A 25,450-nucleotide genomic window follows, 5' to 3' on the forward strand; every position below is an offset into this window, starting at 1 on the left:
AAGTTTTGCGAAAATCGCAGAAGTTTTTGCGAAAATCGCAGAACTTTTTGCGAAAATCGCAGAACTTTTTGCTAAAATCGCAGAACTTTTTGTGAAAATCGCAGAAGTTTTTGCGAAAATCGCAGAAGGTTTTTGCGAAAATCGCAGAAGTTTTTGCGAAAATCGCAGAAGTTTTGCGAAAATCGCAGAAGTTTTTGCGAAAATCGCAGAAGTTTTTGCAAAAATCGCAAACTTTTTTGCCAAAAACGCAGAAGTTTTTGCGAAAATCGCAGAAGTTTTTGCGAAAATCGCAGAACTTTTGCGAAAATCGCAGCAGAAGTTTTGCGAAATCGCAGATGTTTTGCGAAAATCGCAGAAGTTTTGCGAAAATCGCAGAACTTTTTGCGAAAATCGCAGAACTTTTTGCGAAAATCGCAGAAGTTTTTGCGAATATCGCACAAGTTTTTGCGAAAATCGCAGAAGTTTTTGCGAAAATCGCACAAGTTTTTGCAAAAATCGCAGAAATTTTTGCGAAAATCGCAGAAATTTTTGCGAAAATTGCAGAAATTTCTGCGAAAATCGCAGAAGTTTTTGCGAAAATCGCAGAAGTTTTTGTGAAAATCGCAGAAGTTTTTGCGAAAATCGCAGAAGTTTTTGCGAAAATCGCAGAACTTTTGCGAAAATCGCAGAAGTTTTTGCGAAAATCGCAGAACTTTTTGCGAAAATCGCAGAACTTTTTGCGAAAATCGCAGAAGTTTTTGCGGAAAATCGCAGAAGTGTTTGCGAAAATCGCAGAAGTTTTTGCGAAAATCGCAGAACTGTTTTGCGAAAATCGCAGAAATTTTTGCGAAAATCGCAGAAGTTTTTGCGAAAATCGCAGAACTTTTTGCGAAAATCGCAGAAGTTTTTGCGAAAATCGCAGAAGTTTTGCGAAAATCGCAGAAGTTTTTGCGAAAAATCGCAGAAGTTTTTGCAAAAATCGCAGAACTTTTTGTGAAATCGCAGAAGTTTTTTGCGAAAATCGCAGAAGTTTTTGCGAAAATCGCAGAAGTTTTTGCGAAAATCGCAGAAGTTTTTGCGAAAATCGCAGAAGTTTTTGCAAAAATCGCACAAGTTTTTGCAAAAATCGCAGAAATTTTTGCGAAAATCGCAGAAGTTTTTGCGAAAATCGCAGAAATTTTTGCGAAAATCGCAGAAGTTTTTGCGAAAATCGCAGAACTTTTTGCGAAAATCGCAGAACTTTTTGCGAAAATCGCAGAACTTTTTGCGAAAATCGCAGAAATTTTTGCGAAAATCGCAGAAATTTTTGCGAAAATCGCAGAAGTTTTTGCGAAAATCGCAGAAGTTTTTGCGAAAATTGCAGAAGTTTTTGCGAAAATCGCAGAAGTTTTGCGAAAATCGCAGAAGTTTTTGCGAAAATCGCAGAAGTTTTTGCGAAAATCGCAAAAGTTTTTGCAAAATCGCAGAAGTTTTTGCGAAAATCGCAGAACTTTTTGCGAAAATCGCAGAAGTTTTGCGAAAATCGCAGAAGTTTTTGCGAAAATTGCAGAAGTTTTTTGCGAAAATCGCAGAAGTTTTTGCGAAAATCGCACAAGTTTTTGCGAAAATGGCACAAGTTTTTGCGAAAATCGCAGAAGTTTTTGCGAAAATCGCAGAAATTTTTGCGAAAATCGCAAAAGTTTTTGCGAAAATCGCAGAAGTTTTTGCGAAAATCGCAGAAGTGTTTGCGAAAATCGCAGTAATTTTTGCGAAAATCGCAGAAGTTTTTGCGAAAATCGCAGAAGTTTTTGCGAAAATCGCAGAGTTTTTTGCGAAAATCGCAGAAGAAGTTTTGCGAAAATCGCAGAAGTTTTGCGAAAATCGCAGAAGTTTTTGCGAAAATCGCAGAAGTTTTTGCGAAAATCGCAGAAGTTTTTGCGAAAATCGCAGAAGTTTTTGCGAAAATCGCAGAACTTTTTGCGAAAATCGCAGAACTTTTGCGAAAATCGCAGAAGTTTTTGCGAAAATCGCAGAAGTTTTTGCGAAAATCGCATAACTTTTTGCGAAAATCGCAGAGAACTTTTTGTGAAATCGTAGAACTTTTTGTGAAAATCGCAGAACTTTTTACGAAAATCGCAGAAGTTTTTGCGAAAATCGCAGAGAGTTTTTGCGAAAATCGCAGAAGTTTTTGCGAAAATCGCAGCACTTTTTGCGAAAATCGCAGAAGTTTTTGCGAAAAATCGCAGAAGTTTTTGCGAAAATCGCAGAAGTTTTTGCGAAAATCGCACAAGTTTTTGCGAAAATCGCAGAAGTTTTTGCGAAAATCGCAGAACTTTTTGCGAAAATCGCAGAACTTTTTGCGAAAATAGCAGAAGTTTTTGCGAAAATCGCAGTAATTTTGCGAAAATCGCACAAGTTTTTGCGAAAATCGCAGAACTTTTGCGAAAATCGCAGAAGTTTTTGCGAAAATCGCAGAAGTTTTTGCGAAAATCGCAGAAGTTTTTGCGAAAATCGCAGAAGTTTTTGCGAAAATCGCACAAGTTTTTGCGAAAATCGCAGAAGTTTTTGCGAAAATCGCAGAAGTTTTTTGCGAAAATCGCAGAAGTTTTTGCGAAAATCGCAGAAGTTTTTGCGAAAATCGCAGAAGTTTTTCCGAAATCGCAGAAGTTTTTGCGAAAATCGCAGAAGTTTTTGCGAAAATCGCAGAAGTTTTTGCGAAAATCGCAAAATTTTCCGGCAAAAATTGCAAACCTTTTGTTGCGAAAATAGCAAAACTTTTTGCAGAAGTTTTTGCAAAAAACCGTAATTTTTTTTTTGCGAAAATCGCAGGAGTTTTTGCAAAAATCGCAAAACTTTTTGCAAAATCGCAGAAGTTGTTTGCAAAAATCGCAGAAGTGTTTGCGAAAATCGCAGAAGTTTTTGCGAAAATTGCAGAAGTTTTTTGCGAAAATCGCAGAAGTTTTTGCGAAAATCGCACAAGTTTTTGCGAAAATCGCAGAAGTTTTTGCGAAAATCGCAGAAGTGTTTGCGAAAATCGCAGAAGTGTTTGCGACAATCGCAAAACATTTAACGAAAATCGCAGAAGTGTTTGCGAAAATCGCAGAAGTGTTTGCGAAAATCGCAGTAATTTTTGCGAAAATCGCAGAAGTTTTTGCGAAAATCGCAGAAGTTTTTGCGAAAATCGCAGAAGTTTTTGCGAAAATCGCAGAAGTTTTGCGAAAATCGCAGAAGTTTTTGCGAAAATCGCAGAAGTTTTTGCGAAAATCGCAGAAGTTTTTGCGAAAATCGCAGAAGTTTTTGCGAAAATCGCAGAAGTTTTTGCGAAAATCGCAGAACTTTTTGCGAAAATCGCAGAACTTTTTGCGAAAATCGCAGAAGTTTTTGCGAAAATCGCAGAAGTTTTTGCGAAAATCGCATAACTTTTTGCGAAAATCGCAGAACTTTTTGTGAAAATCGTAGAACTTTTTGTGAAAATCGCAGAACTTTTTACGAAAATCGCAGAAGTTTTTGCGAAAATCGCAGAAGTTTTTGCGAAAATCGCAGAAGTTTTTGCGAAAATCGCAGCACTTTTTGCGAAAATCGCAGAAGTTTTTGCGAAAATCGCAGAAGTTTTTGCGAAAATCGCAGAAGTTTTTGCGAAAATCGCACAAGTTTTTGCGAAAATCGCAGAAGTTTTTGCGAAAATCGCAGAACTTTTTGCGAAAATCGCAGAACTTTTTGCGAAAATAGCAGAAATTTTTGCGAAAATCGCAGTAATTTTTGCGAAAATCGCACAAGTTTTTGCGAAAATCGCAGAACTTTTTGCGAAAATCGCAGAAGTTTTTGCGAAAATCGCAGAAGTTTTTGCGAAAATCGCAGAAGTTTTTGCGAAAATCGCAGAAGTTTTTGCGAAAATCGCACAAGTTTTTGCGAAAATCGCAGAAGTTTTTGCGAAAATCGCAGAAGTTTTTTGCGAAAATCGCAGAAGTTTTTGCGAAAATCGCAGAAGTTTTTGCGAAAATCGCAGAAGTTTTTTCCGAAAATCGCAGAAGTTTTGCGAAAATCGCAGAAGTTTTTGCGAAAATCGCAGAAGTTTTTGCGAAATCGCAAAATTTTCCGGCAAAAATTGCAAACCTTTGTTGCGAAAATAGCAAAACTTTTTGCAGAAGTTTTTGCAAAAAACCGTTAATTTTTTTTTGAAAATCGCAGGAGTTTTTGCAAAAATCGCAAAACTTTTTGCAAAAATCGCAGAAGTTGTTTGCAAAAATCGCAGAAGTTTTTGCGAAAATCGCAGAAGTTTTTGCGAAAATCGTAGAAGTTTTTGCGAAAATCGTAGAAGTTTTTGCGAAAATCGCAGAAGTTTTTGCGAAAATCGCAAAATCTTTTGCAAAAATCGCAGAAGTTTTTGCGAAAATCGCAAAATTTTCCGGCAAAAATTGCAAACCTTTTGTTGCGAAAATAGCAAAACTTTTTGCAGAAGTTTTTGCAAGAAACCATAAATTTTTTTTTGCGAAAATCGCAGGAGTTTTTGCAAAAATCGCAAAATTTTTTGCGAAAATCGCAGAAGTTTTGGCGACAGTTGCAAAAGTTTTTGTGACAATGTTAGAAGTTTTTGCGACAGTTGCAGAAGTTTTTGAAAAAATCGCAGAAGTTTTTGCGTCAATCTCAGAAGTTTTTGCGACAATCCTAGAAGTTTTTGCAACAATAGCAAAATTCGTGGTCGCAAAATTCTTGGTCGCAAACTTCTTTGTTGCAAACTTCTTGGTCGCAAAATTCTTGGTCGCAAAATTCTTGGTCGCAAACTTCTTGGTCGCAAAATTCTTGGTCGCAAAATTCATGGTTGCCAACTTCTTGGTCGCAAAATTCTTCGTCGCAAAAATCTTGGTCGCAAAATTCTTGCTCACAAAAATCTTCCCAAAATTCAAGGATGTTGTTAACATTGATTTCGATAAACTGTCCGCCTATTAGTAGGCAATGCTACTGAGCTTTTTCGCCAGCTTTCCAGTTAGCTAAAACGCATGATGCGTCTAAGCTTTATTTGCTAATCTTTTGGTTCAGCACTTTTATTGGTGTTTTTTTATTATTATTTTAAATAATTTTAAATATCGCCGCTACATGAAATACTATATTACTATAATATTTATTTCGTTAAAAGATGTGCTTTATAATTTCTATTAGTTTATTTATTTTTTGCATATTTCTTATAATGTTACATTCCTTACAGATTTTTTTAACCGCTTCAATAAGTTTCATAAAACGGCATTGCGTGTGTAGCAAAACAACTCTCATTCTCAATAATGAGAGCTGTTTTTAACAAATCGATCGTCAATCTGATCAACAACCTGTGCTCCGAGTCCGAGTTTGGTTACACTTACAGTTGCAAAAATATTTACGGCATTTAATGATAAGATAGAAAAAATGAAATTGCAAACACAACGCATGTTCCTTAGGGCGCCTGGTTTTCTTACCGGGAAATACAACAACATGTTTTTCATCCTCTTCCTGACACTGGTACGTACGTACGTACTGGGGACTGGCTGACGCAATTAAAACACAACTGTGATAGTACCATCAATGTTTTGATGTTTAATTTCAGTTAACGTTCTCTAGCACCTAACGCGTCAATTAATGATAGTTAGCGCATTTGCATGTTTTAATACTTCTATCATCAACCTTAGAAGCTGGCAGGGATTTTTTGTTTCTAAAGATTACGCCTTTTTCATACTTGATAAAACAGAACCATCTAATTGGAAACAACCGAAAATGGTAAAATAACCAAAAATGGTATATTAAACGTATTGTGAATAAGATAACCTCCGCATACATTTCTTCGTAAACAATGATAAGAATAAGAATGGTCAAAAAAATTCCAAAAAATGCCCCTTGGCAACAATTGGTTAAATTATCATGAAAAGTATCAGCTGGAAAGCTTTGTTGTGCTATGAATTCTAATATTAAGCATATGGGTGGTAGATATGATTAATTTAAAATCTTTTTTTAGAATTTCTTACTTCATTATTTGTTTCAATTATGTACATCTCATACGAATTATATAAAAAATATATATTTCGTCTATTTTTTATTTTCTAGAAACGGTGCATATTAGCTAAAATGTTGAAATTAAAAATACCTGTTTTTAAACACAACTTCAACCGAAATTCAATAATTTTAATACACGTGTTGTACAGTTAAACCCATTTATTTTTCATTACTCTTTACAATTAAACCGTTCAAATGAGTTGTTTGGCCCATTCCCGCTGATAACACCCATCATTCCATCCCATCGTCTGACGAAAGCACCCACTTCCCTTTCTCTCGCCGTATCAAAGAAAGTAAAAATCTCGTGACCGAGCACATGGAGCCGATACGCAGCAAAACTCCAGCACGAGATTACTACTAACCTATACACTACAGCGCTTGCGCTTGCGCATCCATTGCGCAAATTGTTTTTATTTTGCACCTCTGCTGAGCGGGGGGCCTTGAATGCGTTACAGAATAACACGAATGACCTAAAGCTCCACGGTGGAGGACGATTAAGGGGGCTCGCTTCAGGGGATGGTACGCATGGCAGGAGGTGTGGCCGATGGTACTATATAAAGCATTAAGGTGTCGGATTCTGGTCAATAGTGCCCGTTCAACCACACAGAACGTTACACGAATTAAAAGATCATCCCTTTGTAAAAAGTGTCGGGAAAAAGCGAAACAACATGATCACGCGGACCAGCTTCGTCTCAGCAGCGACTGCGGTTGCCTTCATTGTGCTGCTTGTGATCGACAATGGCCAGGGTGCGGTAGTTATTAGCCGTACCGATGGAAGTGCATCTCCGGTGTCGAAGGAAACCCCCGCAGCAGCTAGTGGCAGCGTTCGTTACGTTTCAATAATTCCTGGTGACGACAAGCACCACCGCAAGCGTGACTATTTGCTCGAGCCAGAGCCACCAGTCGTGCCGACGGATGGGGACTCCAACGGTCATAAACGACGAACGTTTACGAAGAATCAGCTCAGGCCGTGCACGTTTTGTCGGTTCTTCACGACGGTAACGCCAGCACCGAAACCGAAGATTTATCTTAATGTTGTGCGACAATGAGAGACGCAAGAGGAACACGACTGGAACGAAACAAGAAACCGGTGGGAAGCCGAGTCGAGTAGAAATGGTGCAACTGATTCTACAGTTGTCAGTAGAATAGTACAACAAGACTGAATAGTGATAAATTTACCTATAAATGTTACACAATTATCTCTCTAGCTGTTTAGTTAAGTGAACGCTAATCCAATCTGCCGAAAAATATTAAATATTTGAAATAAATATCATATTAAGTAAAATCGTTTGTAATTTTTCGTGAAACTAAGAAGTGATTGATGACATTAAAGCTTATAGATTATAGCAGAAACCGACTAGGACAATTAATAATTTCCGAACGAATCCTTGTTCAGTCATATGAGCTGTTTTGTTGAAATTGTGAAAGTAAAACGTCATCTGTCCTCCGCCGTATACCATTTAACTTGGAACAATTCAAAAATTACCTACCATCAGATCATTCTGTTTCGGAAGCTGCGCGAAGTTAACAAGATTACACCATCGTACCATTATTTCATCATTCTCTTCACTCGCCATACCCCGCCGAGCAAACGCGTTCAATCCCAGTACTTTATTACTCCATCCCAGCCGGCCGTCACCAGCTTGCTTGCCTCGTGCGGATGCCACAGCGTTGCTATGCACACGTTATCGTGCGCCTGCCACTTCTTGTACAGCTTGGTCGTCTTCCAGTCCCATATGTAGCACTTGCCGTCGCCATCGCCCGACACCAGGTAGCTCATGTCGGGCGAAAAGTCCAGATTGCACGCGTACCCCGACACCATGTGGCCGGTGAACGTTTTCTTGCGATTCATCTTGAACCGATTGATCGCGGAAAAGATGACGATCTTGTTGTCGAGGCTCTGGCACGCCAGCCACTTGCCGTTCGGTGCGAGCGTTACCGCCGGCATCGAATGCATCGTCGGATCGGCGATGTACTTCATGTCCACCGGAATGTCCCACTCCCACACGCGCAAGCTCTTGTCATCCGACGTTGTCACGAAGCGTCGATTTTCGTCCACGAACGTGATCGTGTTGACCGCACCGAGATGGCGATCGTACTCCTGCACCACCTCACCGGTACGGGTGTCCCACTGGGAAGGGGAGAAAGAAATAAATCCAATTAATATCACGCTAGTGTCCAATACAGTGATAACTACTTACACAGATAATCTTCTTGTCCGAAGTGCCGGCCACAAACAAATGCTGCTTGTTAAAGTCAGGATGGAACTTAACGCAGAACGGAATTTTGCGCGAGTTGAACCGCGATATGACGTCACCCGTTTCCGTGTCCCACAGTTTCAGGTACCGGTCGTACCCGGCCGAGATGAACCGTTCGCCCTTGTTGTTGAAGCTGACATCCCGCACCGCCTGCCGATGGCCGGAGTACGTACGGACGCAGCGCCGCTCGTTGTACACCTCCCACAGCTTCACGCGTGCATCCATGCTGCAAGAGAGCAGCAAATGAGCGGAAACAGGAAACCAGCGGATCGCCGATATGCCCTTCGTATGGCCGGTCCAGGTGTGAATGTGTGCCTTCGGCAGGAAACAACGATCCGGAGCACCCGCTTTGCGCAGATTAACTCCGACATCGTGCGGTGGGTGCAGAAACGAACGTCCTTGATAATCGAAAGCATCTTTGACTGCAAGAAGCAAAGGAAAGAATACAATGGCCAACATTATTGAAATGACATGATACGATATCCGCTCCTCCCAACACTTACTGTGCAGAATCGATTTCTCCTCGATCGGTTTGTCTTCCTTCACCTTGTGGCGGCGATGCTTCTTTGCCATCATTTCCTCGATTTCGGCCCGCTCCTTCTCGCTCGGCCGGGCCACCGTTTCCTCGTCCTCGTACTTGCCCCACGGTCCCAGGAATCCTTCCACATCCTCCGGATCGTCGTTCTTGACGCGCTTTCGCTTCTCACCCGCGTTTGCCTTCGCCTTGGCCGATTCGAACACGGTCGCACCGTCCGTATCGTAAGCGGCCTGCAGATGGCCCACGTAGCTCGGTCCTTCCTCCGGCGCCGTTCCCTTCCCGTCCACCGACGGATCCATCGCGTACCCATAGCTGTGGAACGTTTTGCGCTGATTTTCAAACTGAAAGTCGCTGATGTGTGCATTTTCCACGAAGCCCGTGAGCATGTTTTTCTGTGCCTTCATTTGCTGCGTCAGGAACGGATTCTCGGGCCCAGCCACCGGAGCGAACAGCTCCTCGTAGCGCGGATTGTAGTTGACCTCGTTTATGGTCGGTGCGAGGGCGCGGGACACTTCCGACTGACCCTAAGGTGAGCGAAAAAGGAAACCATTGTATTATTACGGAGTTGCATTTGTGAAGACGCGTTGTAAAATCACTTACCATCGGGACAACTAGCGGAGCAGCACATATTTCCAACGATTTTACCACTGAATACTTGCTGTCGACGGGCTTCAGATGGGCTGTCGCATCGGCCGAACTTGCTGGCTCTGTTTGCGGGTTTTCCTCTTTGCTCTTGCCATCTTCGGGTTCCGAATCACTTGCGCTACTGCCGTAGCCTTGTAGGTGCAGCATTTTTGGAGGATTTTTCTAATTAATTCCCTATTTTACACGGGCAAAACGCAAACGACGCGCACTGGAGCAGTGAAGATGTTTGTTTACAATTTTTGCACGTTTGACAGCTGCACGTCGACATGAAGGCTCGTCTAAACGTATGCGTTTTCTTTTGCGCCGTTTGACAAAAAGAACTCGATTATTTTTTTTACAACACTTTTTAATTTTGAAAATGTTATTGTACTATAGTATTAACAACATTCTATTTTTTTGCAAATTTTATTTACTTTTAATTGATCAATTGTACCTCCTTCTTTTTCCATCATTTGTTGACATTTATTTGTAACCCATTTTTTTTATCTCACAAATAATCCTCTCTCTTCTTATTCTCTTTCTCTCTCATTTCAATGAACCAGTGAACAAACTACGGCGAGCGGAAGAAGCATGACGAAACTCCTTCCCACCGCATGCATCATCGATGACGCCATCAGCTTCAAACAAACTATCCCCCCTAGTTCTTCCCCACCACCCCTTCCGCACCAACATTTACCCCCTTTTTCCAGCACGAGACCGTTTCGCGATTGGCTCGCAATGGTGCGCGCGTACGGGGCCAACGACTGTGCCCGAGCAGCGCACGCGGGACCGCATTGTTTACGTTCCGTCAGTCAAAATCGAATAGCAGCAGCTACCGGTCGTCCGGAAACGCCGTCGCGAGCTGCCGTTTTTTTCTGTCCGTGTGCGTTACATTTTGATGTTGTTTTGGAGCGTTGTAAAAGAAAGCATTCTGCAGTGCTTTAGTGGTTTACGTTTGTGTTTTTGTTCGTTCCGTTAGTGGCGGTAGTATAAGTAATACAATATCGTATGCTGTTTAGCCGTTCCCATCTTGAAAGTGTTGGCACGATCTTGCACGGGGATCAGCATAGAGCGCAGTAATGTATGTGTGTGCTGTAAAAGTGTTCTGTAATAATAGCTAATGTGAATCATCAAAACCTCTTCGGTTTTCGGTTTACGTTTCACGACAAGCAGGCGCAAAACAAAATTTGCGTTTGAGCCAAAGGGAATACGAAAAAAGGCTTAAACATATTTTAACCGCACACCGAGTGCCGGTCATTGTGTACGTGTATGTGTATGTGCGATATTGTTTTGTGTACATAGGTGTGCGTCATCCTAAACCCGTAGGAAAGTTTGTCTATGCCAAGCCTACAAGTTTGCCTTGGGCGAAGCAGAACTGTAACAGTTGAATAAATTAAATTCACAAGCAAAAAAAAAACAACAGTCCGAAACTGCAAGCAAATAATTAATCATCAAAATGGAAATTAACGCAAGAGGAAGTCATAAGAATGGCTCCGGTTTGGATCTAGCCACGGTCGTGATGGTAAGTATTCCGTGGTGCAATTCCGTTTGCAATTTGTCCTTCACACAATTAAGTGTCATCGTGTGGGTGTGTGTGTTTTGTATTACAATTTACATTTACCTATTACGAAGCATTTTCTAACGCACGTGGTAACGCAGGCAGCGCCAACAAACTTAGAGAAGGTGTGTTAAAAGGTGTGTTTTTGTTGCTAGCAGGTGTAGCTGCTACTGATTGTGCGTTGCAACACACTCACGCACACACACAAACCGACCAAATGAGCACACCTTGATAAGCGGAGCAACAGTGTACCATTTGTAATATGGTAAGGGCTTTTTGACTGGATGATGGGTTGCTTTGTTGGCCCGTTCTGGTGGTGCTGGTGGGATGATTGTGAAAATGCGTTGCCATCGCACACATCGAACCCCCAGCCATTGGATACACAGAAGGGGGTGGTTTTTTTTTTCTTTCAACAAGAGCTAAACGTTGTAGGGCTGGTATTGGTATTGGTTATTGGTATCAATTGCTTATACAAAAAAAGTTCTGTTTTTACAGCATTATTTTGTATCGATACATCGTTTAAATCTACTAAAATTACAACCGTTGACGACGGGGTCAAGGCCTGCTTATACCACTATGCATCCATAACAGGATAGTGCAGTCCATTGCAAGAGGTAACAGTCCATATGGGGCTCGAACCCATGCCTGCCATGTTGTTAAGTCGTGCAAGTCGTGACGACTGCAGCACGAGCACCGAATGATCGAATATGATCATTGCTTAACATTGTATAACATTATGCACAGTGCAGTTGTAAGCGTATGGCAGCGATCGAGCGAGAGTTTCTTCATAGCTTGTTCAAAAAATTCATATTACATGCATAGGATTCAGAACTCAGAATTATCCTACATCACGGACCAAGCTCTTAAAAAATATATCTTCATATCTCCTCCATACTAGTGATGGGAAAAAATTAAGTTTTCGTCGAAATTAATTTCGGCTGGCTTCGAAGTTTTCTGGAATCGATTCCAGATAGTAGGTCCGGAATCAGAATCATCTTCCGAATTGAAATCGGCTCCAGAATTGGCTCCGGAATCAGAATCGGCTTCGAAATCGGAGTCGGTTTCCGGATCTCCATAAGAATAGGCGTTTTGGTCCAATGATACTACGAAATGATAATATTATAGAACCCAAATTTGCCATATTCCGGATTGATTTTGCTCCTAAAACTTCTTGTTTTAATTCAAGAACTGATTCTTATTTTGGAACTATTTATAATTCTGGAGCAAATTGTGATTTCCAGGTCGATTTCAATTCTCGAGCCAATTCTGATTCCGGAATCGACTCGGCAACGGAATCGGTTCAGGAAATGGTTCCAAACATGAATTCGGAATTAGGTAGGTCCAATTCCAAGCTCCCACCACAGCTGCATAGAGCATTTCAAATTCAAAATTTTAATATATTTCAATGTTAATATACTGTCAATATGTTAAAACATATATTCGAAAATACAGTGTTGTTTACGATGTATCGAAAAAGTAAAACTACCCTCAAAAATAGATTCCACATTAAAGTATAGAATTCAATGATGAATTAAATGATAGCTTTAAAATGTGTTAAGTTAAGGAGCTTTACCGTAATTGCATGTTTTTGTAACATTTTAATAGTTTAAAGTTATAAAAGTAAGCATTTAACGTATTACTTACAAAATGTTTAAAAATAGATGTTCAAAAGGACATTTGTAAAATAGTATAAACTTAAAATGAACAACGCAATCATTCTCCTTCCGCTTCTCGCGATGTTTTTCCATTGTAATTGTGTCCTGTGATTCTATAAATAGCCTCCATTACCGTTTTACTTTTTTCCAAAACGCCCCGGAAACCGACCGATTTTCCAAACCCATTTCAAAATTCAGTCCTGTGCTCATTTCCCACCCTCTTTTAAGCCAACGTCATCGTTGCCATTCTCTGTTGTTCGCTTCGACAAACAGCAGCAGAACATGAAAATGGTTCGAACTCTAACAATGCTTACCTTACCGCTCACAAACAACATTCAAATTCAAATGTTATGAATGAATAAAGCGTCCTCTGCGGACAGTGACGCAAAGAAAGGGAAGGAAATAAGATGGCACGGGACACAACACACATACACACAATAAGCAACTGTCCCACAGAAACCATCTTCAGCAAATCACGCCGGAATGCCATTTGACTATTTTTAAATTCATTCATAAACATTGGCCCGAACGGTCGCGGGGGGACGGAAAGGAAAGCAGGAACGCACGTCACAGTAAACCCGGGACAACCACGACCCCAGGACACACACAACGTGTGTACAACGTAATAGGAATTCCACGATAGGACTGGCATTTCCTTCCAGAAAAAAACGAACACGCATTTACAGATTTGACGGCGGAATAGAATAGAAAATGCTTCAAATGCCATACCTTCGATCGATTGGATGATATTAGATTCCATTACTAACACCACCATGTCTCTGTTTGTTAGAGAAAAAAAGGCTTTTACTATGGCCATGACAACGACAATTTTTGATCTCTCCCCTTTTACAACGAATCCTGCCAATGGTCGCGTCCAATTCCGGCGCTTTTGCTCAAGGTTTCCATGGGCCACCGTCCCGTCTCTGCTGACCTCGGGGGCCCTCATACCAATCGGGCACTATTCTGCTCGAGCGCAACTATCCACGGTGAAGGCCAAATGCGGGCCAAACCATGCGTTTGGGGCGGATGTTTTTCGTTCTTTAACGATCCACGCGGGCGTGTGAGGCATTTTTCCACCACGCTGATCCTCGATACACACACCCACACACCCACACATCTACCCATCCTTCCCCTCTTGCCGGGCCAGCAGGCGTCATAAATGATACAATGTTATTGCAACACTGACGACGGGGCAAGAAAAAGCAGCAGCTTGGCTGCTCCACCACGCGTTGATCGCGAGAAGTGCGTTGATCTTGAGATTTTCTATTTCGCGCGCACACCCCACAAAGAGCGTTGCAAGAGTGGGCCATTTTTTCGATGTGTGATGATCGCGCGTTCGCGCTTTGATGATGGGTGTTTTTTTTTTCTTTCTTCTACCTCTGTGTGAGTGTATGTGGAACGTTCGATCGCGTTTGGTTTAGCGTAATTTTGGAATTAAAAAAGTATTGCACCACAAAAGATATTGCCTGCTGCCAAACCTATTACTGTGAAGTCGGAAAACGCACCGCAACCGCGTGCTTTGGTCGTTATTTGGTCACGGAACTTGCGCGCAGTTTGGTTTGAATTATGTATGATGTGAAATAAATTACATTAAACTAGCTACGTTCGCTTTTGATCGCATCAGAATTTCCGACTTCGGTTTACAAGAATGTAAAAAAAAATTGCTGAATAAAATAATTAACCCTCAATATCGAATGGAATTTGTGGTTAATACAGTGCGCTTGAAGTAGCAAATAAAATAACAGTCAAAACAGATGGAACAACATCATCATCAACAGCGGTGCGAGTCAGTTTCCGAGAAAAAAAGATGATCCTCATCACTCTCGGAAGTTGTCGGCAGTTGACGTACTTTAGCTGATGATTTAACTGCTCTACTGTATTCTCGGCGATCGGTTAATGATTCATCCATTCATGCAACAGACGCCAGCGCTCGCCCCGTTTGACGATCGATGAATCATCTACCTCAGTCTCAATGGCATTTACAACTAATGCTCTGGCTGGGAGACGGGAATCCAGTACGGTATGTAGGCCCACAATCATTATCGTAAGCCCCCCCTCCCCTTCAGACGTCGGTATAATTCCATGTGCGGAAATGATAAGCATTGGCGTTCGCTTTCTATTTGCCCCTTGCCACTGCTACGCTACGGCCTTGTCTGGACATTGAGGAATGCCCCACTGTCTTATCGGCATATTTCTGCGTAGAATTAGGTGCACTGTGTGCTGTGTGTTAAATCGATGACGTAAAGAGCACGTGTGAGTGTGTGGTTATGTTATCTACAATGTCTAGCGTTTCTTCTTTAGGAAGGGTAAGGTCAGTGTATTGTAACATCATTGGAACATATTATGTTGTATCTACTGACTGTAGAGTATTAATAACTGATGTTTTTTTTATATTTTAATATCCCAATAAATTTTGAAGTATGTATGATCATCACTTCTTATAGCTTCTTCCTTAATATTTGTTTCCTTCGTTCAAAAATTACACAAAAACAGAATGCTCATCTTTTTCAAATCTCAATAATCTACGCTTCAGATCAGCATTGAAAATCACTACAAAACAGTTTTGAACATCAATTTGAAGCTTTGCTGTATCAGCGTGCAGCACTCAGCTTCGGGGTAGATCACGCCGCACCGATGGAAAGCGCATCGAAGTGGAACATTTTCACAACGGAAGCAAACTGGCACAGTAACCAACCAAACCAAAAATAAAAAAGGGGGAAAAATAGAGGGGAAGAGAGAAGAAAAAAAAACAGAGTAATATTGGCCAAAGCTCCTCTCCTTTCTGCGTTAAACTGTGCCGTGGACCATATCTTCATTGCTTCTCCACAGGCTTCCCCTCCCGATAGCATGGCCCAACTTAAAGGTCAATTTCACGTGTGGAACACACGAGTAGAAAATGAACAATTCTGAGTGATTTTTGAAAGATTTTTTCACCTTCATTTTGTTTATTTTTTCATCAACAAGGAGGAAGAAGAGAGAGCATTCTATAACTATTTCCTTTTTATTGGCGTATTTTTTTTATTAACAAAGCCCTGTTAAAATGTATACGAATAAAGAACAGTGACATGGACCTTTCATCACAACGCACGCTCAAAGCCTTGATGACACCGTAAATTGTCCTCCATCATTCGCCCTGTAAGGAAGCTCATTAATATTAAAGGCTTGGTTCACCACATTAATGGCCTTATCGCTGTTCCGAATCATTCCAAGTCAAAGAAAGTACTTATCCCGGACGGGCTTGCGTGTGCTTTCCACTACTTCTCCGAAGGCGAAGGCAGAACCTCTAGAACCTTCTAATTGTCTAAAGGTGTGTCATACAAACGTTCCGGCACGGTAGAATGATTTACTGTAATCGTGCGTTCTGTGCGTCCTGTGCGTTGATGTAATAACTGCGATTAAGAGCTGGATGGGAGTGGAATTGGGAAAGAAGTACATCGGCAAGTTTGAACTGTGATAATTAAATATCAATCAACGTGAAAGAAATATTGACAATATTTGATGAAACAGTACCTGTTGAACTTCAATCGTTTATAATGTTAATTCCTATTTCATCAAACATTTTTGAATGTACAATACTTTTCGATACACTTTACCCTTATTCCGTATGCTCCCAATGTTCGCTATTGCAATCTTCCGTCAAATGTCACAATTTATTATATTTTTATCACCATCAATCATGCCAGTGCGTTGGTTGCCAGCCCTGCCCTGGGTGGAGCAGCAGTATCAAAGGCGGCTCCTCCGCATAAACGGACAAGCAAGACATGCAACCGTGGGGCGAGTAAGTCGTAGCAAGCGGCCTGCCGGTCAATGGGTCATTGTGTTACGTCGTACAGCAAAACCTGTAGAGCGAAAGTGGTGCTGTTTGTGTGTATGTGTGTGTTTCTGACCACGTTTGACCGAACAAGGATAATAATGCGGAAAAAGCGGATATTGAAAGGATTGCATGCGAAAGGGTGGTATACGCGATTGTCCCACTCTGCTCCCACCGTAGTCGTACCGCGAATTAGGTCAAGGAAATGAGCACCGACCAACCACAGGGGAACACTTGGGGGCGGGAGGAAACGGAACACTACAATTATTTTGTCTGCCAGCTCGACAAACGCAAACTCTCCACACCCTGGACGATTCGGTTCGGTCACGGATGGGGTCAGTAAAGGATGGTTAAAAGAATGAAGCGGAAAGACCGCATGTGGTGGTGGCAGTAATGGTGAATATCCTTTTGTGGTTGGGTTCGTTCGCATTCGTTCGTTTTTGCAATCCTTGCATGGATGGTGGTGGTCTGCGTACAAACAAGTGCCAATCTGAACGATGGCTTTTAATCCTGGGATGGAACGCTGGTTTGCTTCCTGTTTTGCTGTGGTGCAGCAGCTACTGCGTGTACTGTGGCTTGCTGCACTCGGCTTACGGTGGACTTCCGGCCCGGTGGCTAATTGATTGAAATTAGTGATTGTTGATACTTCCTTTTGCCGTTCCATTTTTTTTTCTGTTTGGAATTACAGTGCTGGTAAAAAATGCATGTCAACTCACGCCGAAAAAAGGATATCTTAATACAATAACTTAATAATTAATAATAAATTCAGAAATATTCATTCATTAATATTTCAATATTTTCACAGCATTATTTCACTATATTTAATTTGACCATTTAATTTGACTCCTTCTCACACGAATGAAAAACAAGCTGAATCATTCTTTTCGTGTAGAAAAGCACAAAATGGACAAAAACTGTCAAAATGTAACTACTGCTTACGTAAATATTAAAGAAAATGAATTGTAAAGAATACAAAATTTAAACAATAGATTCGCAATAATGATAATAATAGTTCATTCAAATTTGAAAGAGAAATAATGAAAGAAAAATAAAATTGAAGTATGAAACGAAATAAAAGGACAATTTAGTTCAAATATATACAGATGTGTTTTAGGAAAATTACAATACAAATAAAGTGAAAAAATAGCCATGCTCTCATTTTGAATCAGCAGAATTTCAAATTAATTGTTTTATTCTTTTTAATTGTCTAGTAATTGTATTTTATGTTTAGAGTTTAGAATAAATATAATTGTTTATTGACTTCAGGTTGGCATTATTAGACAGAGAAATATTCTTGAAATACATAACAATTAAGTGTTATCAAATGTATTATTTAGATTGAATATTTAACACTGCTAGACACTGAAACTACATAAACTAATATGTTTGAGTTTAAGTAGCCTTGAAATTAGCTTAAATTCCATCACTGCACCCGCGACTGTATTTTGGAATACTCAGACGATGAGTCACTTACGCCTTCCCATCGATTTATGCACCAAACGATTGAAACAATACACAACAGTTTGTACTGTATAGATTTCATCCCACGGAAAGTGACAACTTCAATGTTCTCACGAAGTAATTTGGGTCCTAAAGTTACATAGAGAGCAAACAAAAAAAAACAACTCAACACTTTTACACTATCATTAAACGATGGAATAAAATATTTACCGCACATCAAAATGGTGGCCCACCGGCGCTAGGATTCAATTTTCAATTACCAATGTCGTTCATCGTCCACTTTGTAACTGTGATGAATAATTTATAGAACGCAATAGAATCGTTCTACATCGCGCGGGCTAAGATTTTCACATTACAAGCAACTTTCCAATGGTAGCAGAGCGGAATGGGAAAGAACAGTGTGGCCATTCCATTTCAAACTCAATTTTTAAAGGGCTAGTGGTTTTATGTTCTATTCTACCGTCCGTGGCATTAGCACGATGCTTACTCATCGCCGGTGGTGTGTATGTGTGTGCTGCTATTCAGTGTAATGTTGCGTAGGAACGGAAGTTGAAGGCTAGCAAAAGCGCATACATCGCCGAATGATTCGAACGTAATTGGATTGTACCCCGTTGTTTGGTTGACCAGCGTTCGAGAAGTTTTCTGCTGGCATTTTGCTTGTTTCCTGCCATGATATTTCTGTGCGATTGTTGCATCAGCGCTTTCGATATGCTAAAACAGTTATTCAATCGAATTTTTCTTAAAGCTTTGAAAGCGACCATACCCGTTCCATAACCTGTTCGTTCGGTTCGATCAATCGATCAATGGGAGTCGCTGCTGTAGGAGAAGAATTGAGCATTAATTTCTATCACGTATGCCATGACCAGATCGCATTCCGACGCCCCTCTAGACTCAAGTGTGCATTCAAATGCAAGGGTGCAACACTTCCGCGATCGTACCCTTCCATCCAGCCACGTACGTATGCTCTCGGCTCTCGCCCGGTTCCCTCTCAGTTCATCTAAACCGGTAATTCCCACCCTAGGCTTTTTGCTCGATGCAGTGTGGAGGAATAGAAATGTTAGAAAAATAGTTACACGCCACCAACCCCCGCTGCAACGCACCCCGTACCACCGGAAACGTTGCTCGAACGCTGAGAAACTCTCGAAAGATCTGCTGTGGAAAAAATAAGGAGGGAGCAGTACAGAGTGTGAGAGAAAGTTAGAAAAATGCTACGCAACAACACACGGAACGGCCAGCTGCATGTAGAGGTAACAAGAGAAATAGAGAAGGAAGGGAAACAAAAAAACTAAAAGCATTATGAAAATAAGAAGCAATAAGTTGGGCTGTGTGTCTTTCAATTGGTCTCTTGTACGATAAACACTGATCATGTGCTCAGTCAGCAGAAAAAATGTGTTTTTATACTAACTGTCCTGTCCGCTGTTTAACAAACTGATTCGTTCGTTTCAATGCTCGTCACCACAAATATAATGGAAGAAAAATATTAAATAATACTGACGCTTCAGTTTGTTTACATTCGCTGGCAATGGCAAGGGTGTCAAACCCTTGTTGAGCAATAATAGCATTTTAGGATTTTAGAGAAAATTTAATATCGAAATTCGACCATACTGATTACATGCACTTTAAATAATGGACAGAACTGCGACCGCAGTTTGACACCCTTGCGCCGAAAAGAATCCCAACAAGTGTTTCATCGTTGCTGGACGGCCGCAGGGGTTGCAAGATAATCCGAAGAGCGAGAGGAAACGTAAGCTCGGGCATCTGGCTAGTTCCTATTTCTTACACATTCCGCGAGAGTTGGTTACAACGGTTACAACGAACACAAACAAGCAGTGAGAGTGGCTGGCGTGGAAGAGCGAAATATAAGCAGTATGGACATTGGGGTCAAGAGGTCATTCTAACAAACTCTTTCGTGATGGCTGCTATTGAACGGATAATTAATTTTATAATCTGTTAGTAAGCTAAATGAGCTATGTTTGGTACGATATTTTCCAAACAAGTATTTTATATTTCTAGCTGATTGTGCAGCGTATCAAGCCCGCCAGGCTCCTGTGAGCTGGCCATGTTGTACGCATGGAAACGGACGACCTAGCCCGTAAAGTTTTAAGATAAGGACAGAAGAGGCGTGGTAGGCCCAAGTTGAGGTGGTAAGATGGCGTAGAGGCGTCCGCCATTAAGATAACAGATTGGCAGACGAAGGCGCGAGACCGGGAGTAGTTTCGAACACTCCCGAGGGCGGCCAAGACCGCAAAGCGGTTGTAGTGCCGGGTAACAACAACAAGTCGTTTTCCTTCTGCTGTACGAAGTCTTTTTAGAATCCTTTTAGACTGACAATTTGAGCCGTTTTGACCCCGTTTAGGAGTCGTTTTGTGGAATTTTGGCGCTTGGAATATTTTTATCTTTTGTTATGTCTTGTTGTGTATTGTGCCAGTGATCAGGAGTTTTGATTTAAAGTGAAAAGTCTATTGTTTATGTTTTATTTTTTATTGTTTTTGAAACAAAAATCATCCCGGGCTTAATTTTATTAATAACGTTAAGCCTTCCAATCACTTTAAACACGCCAACATACGAATGGGCTCCATTTTGCCCCGGCCTTCCACACAACGGCTAATCAAGAGAGCGTTCGACGTCTGGCCGCCGTCTACAGTTTGAATTGCCGCGGCGGTACCGCTCACAAAAACGCGCTGTTCAGTCTCGCCGAGCTGGGTGGACCGGTATCGCGGCTTTTCTAACGCGCGCGCGAGCGCCCGTCATTTCCACAGTGTGTCCCTCTCAACGAACATCGCGCGAGATCGCGATCACATTCAACACACGCGCGCTCGGGTTGTTTGCCTTTCGATCGTGCGTTATTTGTGCGATTGAAGCGGAACCAAACGGTCGCAACGCTTTCCTATACGTGAGAGTGTGTGGCGCGTGGTGGCCTGTGAGAAGACCTTCATTTTCGTACAAAGTGTAAACGCGCTCGCGGTACCTTCTCGAAGGGTGCGTGTATTGTTACAATCCCACCCGCGCATCCCGCCGCCTCCGACTCGATCATCCGTCTTTGTTGTGTCTGCAGATAAAGTCAATCAATTAGAGCACCCGACAAGCACGCTACAGGCAGAGCTGCTTCACCACGCGTTATTGCGCGTTCGTGGTGCCCGGACGGGCATTTAAACCTTCTTCGGCTGCTGCTGCTGTAGGTGATAAAAAGGGGCAACAGTAGAAAGCCGACAGTGTGGCAGAGTGATAAGAAAACAATAGTGATCGTGATTTCTTAACTCTCCGAGAGGGAGAAAAAGGGCCTTCGACTGCACCGTGGGCCGCCAGTGTGCGCCGAATCGTCGTTGGACGAAGGGCCAGTCTCTGCAGCATAAGTCTGTTGCAACCTTAAATTTCTCTCTTCCTCTCCTTCTCTCGCTTGTTAAGCAGAGGGTTTTTCGAGTGAGAGCGTACAATGAACCTGTGGCATCTTTGGACGCCGATGCAAATGCACGCACGCACGCCGTACGCATCGTAATTTTGGGTCCGGAAGACGCAGCTGAGTGTTGAGTGTGTTCCCTCATCGTGATTGTGTTCGGTTCAATGTTGCCACCGTGATCGTGCGTACTTGAGAAATAAAACCCCGCGTGAATAACCCAGCAACAGCGTAAAAAGCGTCAACTTGATTATAGACCGCGCGAAGGTATATCGTTTCGGTGTTCAAGGCTGCAGAAGCACGTTTTTTTCGTTCTGCGATCAAGTGTCGCTTCTTCCGCCTTTAAACCGCTTCTCGTCATATCTAGCCAGCCTTTTGCGTATGTGTGTGTATGTGCGTAGTTTGTGTGGTTTCATCCGAAGAACCGAACCTCTCCATAAGACCGACGAAGCAGTGAACCAGCCGAGTTTGGATCGTCGAGCGACCTTAAGGAAAGAAAGAAGGGATACAAGATTGGTGTCGCGCGTTTTTTTTTGAAACCCAACCAGACGTACACATCCGCTTCCATCGTCCGTTGCCAGAGCGTGTGAGTGTGTGAGTCTTTGGCCCTTTTTGTCGGTTTGGGTTCGTTCCTACTTCCTTCGTGACGATGTCGTACTACGCACCGAAAGCGAAGCCGGTGGCAGGAGGCACCTTGAGGGCCGTCTACGAGAAACTATACAGCAACTGTTCAACATTCCGCAAGCTGCACTATGAAGTAAGTAAGAAGCAACGGCAACGGAGAAACAGAGTGGTTGGGAGAGTTGGGGAGGAAGTAACTGCTATGCCGTGCGGTGCCGCGTCAATGTGACGCAAGGTGGTGCCGGCTTAAGACGCTCTATTTCTCGTACATTCTACCGTTTCCATTGAGTCATGTGGTGCTGTTTTGTCCGATGCTAGATAGGGGCAGATATTAGATTCCCCCCGAAGAGCACAGATTGGCCGTGTTTTGAGATGAAATTCAACTTTGAATGATACTGATCACGCTAGGGTATTGTACTGGTGGGAGTCTTACTAAAAATAAAGCGACCGGATAGTTTCGTGAAAAAGGTAGTAGAGAACGTTCTGCGGTGTATTAAATCGTAAATAAACAGTCGCGCGGTTCTGTTCGGCATCGGGAAAATGCCTGGTGGGCGTAAAGATTTCCCGCTTTTCCTTGTACTTTTTTTTTACGCAAACCACTGATGATCGTTGATCATTAGGTCACAAACAGAGAGCACTCTCTGCTCCCTTCTGAAGGTAGCAAAGAGAATCATATCATGACTGACACCGGTTGTGTCCTCCCTCTCTATCTCGCTTTGTATCTAATAGAATGTGGAAAATAGCGTCGCAGAAAATTATGTCAACCGTCCGTTCTGTTCTGACCGAGATACGGCGTCGAGTCTCCGTCTCCGAGCACTGACGGTGCATATTTTCCACCGCCTCGATACAGTAATAGACCGTGAATGGTACCACCAAACCAAACGGGTGGTGGTGGTGGTGGTTCTGTTTATGTGACTTTGGTCGCCATCGTCCCTGCCGGAAGCCAAACAAATCGAAACGAAAAACGCCTCACCGCATCAGCTTCTCGAACCGCGCCACAAACACAAATTGAAGAGTGTCGAACCGCGCCAGTGAGAGTGTGAGTCAGTTTATTTACTTTTTCAAACTCAGTTTCGTCGGCAAAAGTTTTCCTTTCACGAAGCAACACTCTCAGCACGCCTTTATTATTTAAGGGACAAAACCAAACGGTGCATTTAAACGCAAACGGGAGACGGAGAGATCTGCCACTACCTTAGCCAACACACTGCCCCAGCTGGGTTGATTCACACAGACACACCGGATGATGTGGAGGGGGAAAGAACAATGTTCTAGAAGTGTCGGGTGACCGCGACCGGCGACCCGCGTGTGACGAGTGGAATTGTTTCGCCTTCAACGTACGGAAGGTTTTGTTGGACGCAAAGTAAGAGTAATGTGAAACCATTTCAGCTGGCAAATGGAGCTTGTTTTTTGCTGCTGCTGTTGCCGCCGTGTGGTTCTCCAGTAACGACTGTTTTGACTTCAAGATGGTACGATCGTACGTGTCTGATCAAGTCACCAGCAGCAATCGGAGTGCGTGCTTTTTGGGCACAATATTTATCCATCCACCATTCTGAGAAGGGGTTTGCGGTTTTGTAATCGATTTGTTATGCTGTTCTATGCTTTTTGCATGTTATATCACACATGAAGACAATTTCAGACAAGTAGAAATTCAGCAGAAGGTACACTAAGAATTGGTAAAAGTCTCTCCTCTTGCCAACATTTAGCTATCACCGTGTGCTCTAGAGATTCCACCTGTGACGACAAACTAATTAACAACCTGCTTTACCGTCTTGAAATTCTCCCTCTTATTGAGCAACACTTCGAGCGCATTGCTAAACACCAGCTAATCGGTTTTAAACCAGTGTCCAAGCGCAACAAGTTAGTCAGAGGGACTATTCTCCTTGTCTTAACGGAGTAGCGGCTCACGTTGCGTGCATTGTTTGCGTGCTTGAGCTGGTGTGTCTAGTGTGTGTCAGCCTTGCCGTCATAGTGTTGACTTGCCAGTGTCCAAATCATACAGACGACGAGCTGAGCTAATGATCCTATCCAATATATCTATAGGATTAATAACAGTTACATCTTATACTATGGTGAAGATAACTGGAACCAAAAACCTACAACCAGAGTCCCAATATTCCAAATAAACTAAATTTGCATAATTTCAAAGATCTGATAACGATGCCCTTACCTATATCCGAAGTTAATAACAGTAGTTAACACTTCCAGTTCTCGTCAACAACATTCTGTGAGATTGAGTGCGACGAGGGACAGATACAATGGTCCATCCGGTCGGGCTCTTGATGTGTTAAACGCCTGCATGTGCTACTCGAAGGTGTATTTTGTCGCCATTGGACCGACCCCTTCAGTGCAACCGTGTTCCCCCCCCCCCCCGCTGTGCAGAACAAATAAGTAGCAATAGGCCCTGCCTTACAATCACGGGGCCATTCAAGAGGCCTTTACTTGATGCGTACACAGCTAACACAACCGACCCTATCCCTATCGTGTAGTCAGTCGTTGGTCGCCTCTACTTTGATGATATCTGCCAAGATGAGGATGACAAAATTGAGCGATAGTAGTGACCAAGCTGACAACAACGGATGCTGCGATGGGGACCGCGTACGCGTCCTTGGCAAGCACCATCTCCAGTATGATAATCATCCGTGTTCGGTTGCGATGTTGTTGTGCAACCAAATTCCACTCAATCGCAATCCCGCTTTATTTGTATCTGCCATGTAAACGGAGGCGTATTAGTACCTTGACCGGTAATAAATTCCCCATCGTATGTTCTTGACTTCCTGCGCAACCTTCAGTTGTTTTGTTGGTGTTGTGGTGCCTTCTTTTCCAGCAAACTTTCTCGCACAAACTATATCAACTGATATTAAGAGAATGCAACGAATTGTTATTGAGAAGCAATTGAAGCTAATAAATATGACTGCTGTGGTTGGGAAATCACAGACCAATCTGTTTGTAAGACATGCGTCATATTTTCACACATTGTTCGCTTTGACTTGGGGAACTTCTTGATCTTGGACTTCGAGCTCCACCGGCCTGTTGCCGTTCTTTGTTGTGTGTGTTTTGGGTTGATTAGTCTAATCGAATGGAGTGAATTATTGACGATCGTCGATCGCTCGCGATTGCGACGACATATGGCGGTTGCGCGGGAGTGTTTTGGGGTCGAAGGCGGCACAGTGCTTTATAATTATTTATAGACCCGTCCGGCGATCGGCGTTGTGAGCGTTCTATCGCGATCAGCAGGTTACGTACGGGGCAGCTAACGGTGTTTACTACCGTAGTCATTTAGTAGTACAAAACACACATACACACCAATGAAGTCAGCTGAGCAGGTGGAAGGGGTTGATAGGAGGGGTAGGAGGAACTGCTATTGACGTTCTCGGGACGCTGATGAGTGCGGAAATTAGCAATTCGTTTGCACACCGGGTTTTGCGGATCGTTGCAAAGTATAAATATCGATCGAGCGGCACAGATTAAATGCGTGCGCTTAATTTTGCGGCTGGCAGCTGGCGACGGCGAAGGCCAGAGCTGTTTGGAATGCGTTTTGGACGCAGAAGATTACC

The 25,450-nt window shown here is 42.5% G+C and overlaps 2 protein-coding genes across 4 annotated transcripts in view; one reads left to right on the top strand and one right to left on the bottom strand.

The window, feature by feature from the left end:
- Positions 1–7,536: 7,536 nt before the first annotated feature.
- On the bottom strand, positions 7,537–9,669 carry LOC121597277 (pre-mRNA-processing factor 17). Its single transcript, XM_041922913.1, has 4 exons — positions 9,373–9,669; positions 8,738–9,296; positions 8,178–8,656; positions 7,537–8,107 (listed from the first exon to the last, which is right to left on the bottom strand). The coding sequence occupies exons 1-4, from the start codon at positions 9,562–9,564 to the stop codon at positions 7,574–7,576; spliced, it is 1,764 nt and encodes a 587-aa protein (XP_041778847.1). The 5' UTR covers positions 9,565–9,669; the 3' UTR covers positions 7,537–7,573.
- Positions 9,670–10,208: 539 nt separating this feature from the next.
- LOC121597693 (phosphatidylcholine:ceramide cholinephosphotransferase 1-like) overlaps positions 10,209–25,450 on the top strand; it is a 42,735-nt gene continuing 27,493 nt past the window's right edge. For 2 of the 3 annotated variants that reach the window (XR_006005450.1, XM_041923675.1), the window contains exon 1: positions 20,557–22,032. Coding sequence is in view for 2 of the 3 variants with exons in the window: in XM_041923675.1 (XP_041779609.1) it covers positions 21,925–22,032 (108 nt within the window). In the remaining variant the exon portion in view is untranslated. Of the gene's footprint in view, positions 10,919–20,556; positions 22,033–25,450 lie in introns of those variants that run through there. The other variant, XM_041923678.1, reaches the window with a different exon arrangement.

The sequence above is a fragment of the Anopheles merus genome, chromosome 3R (genome assembly GCF_017562075.2).
Source record: "Anopheles merus strain MAF chromosome 3R, AmerM5.1, whole genome shotgun sequence".
NCBI classification, from domain to species: domain Eukaryota; kingdom Metazoa; phylum Arthropoda; class Insecta; order Diptera; family Culicidae; genus Anopheles; species Anopheles merus.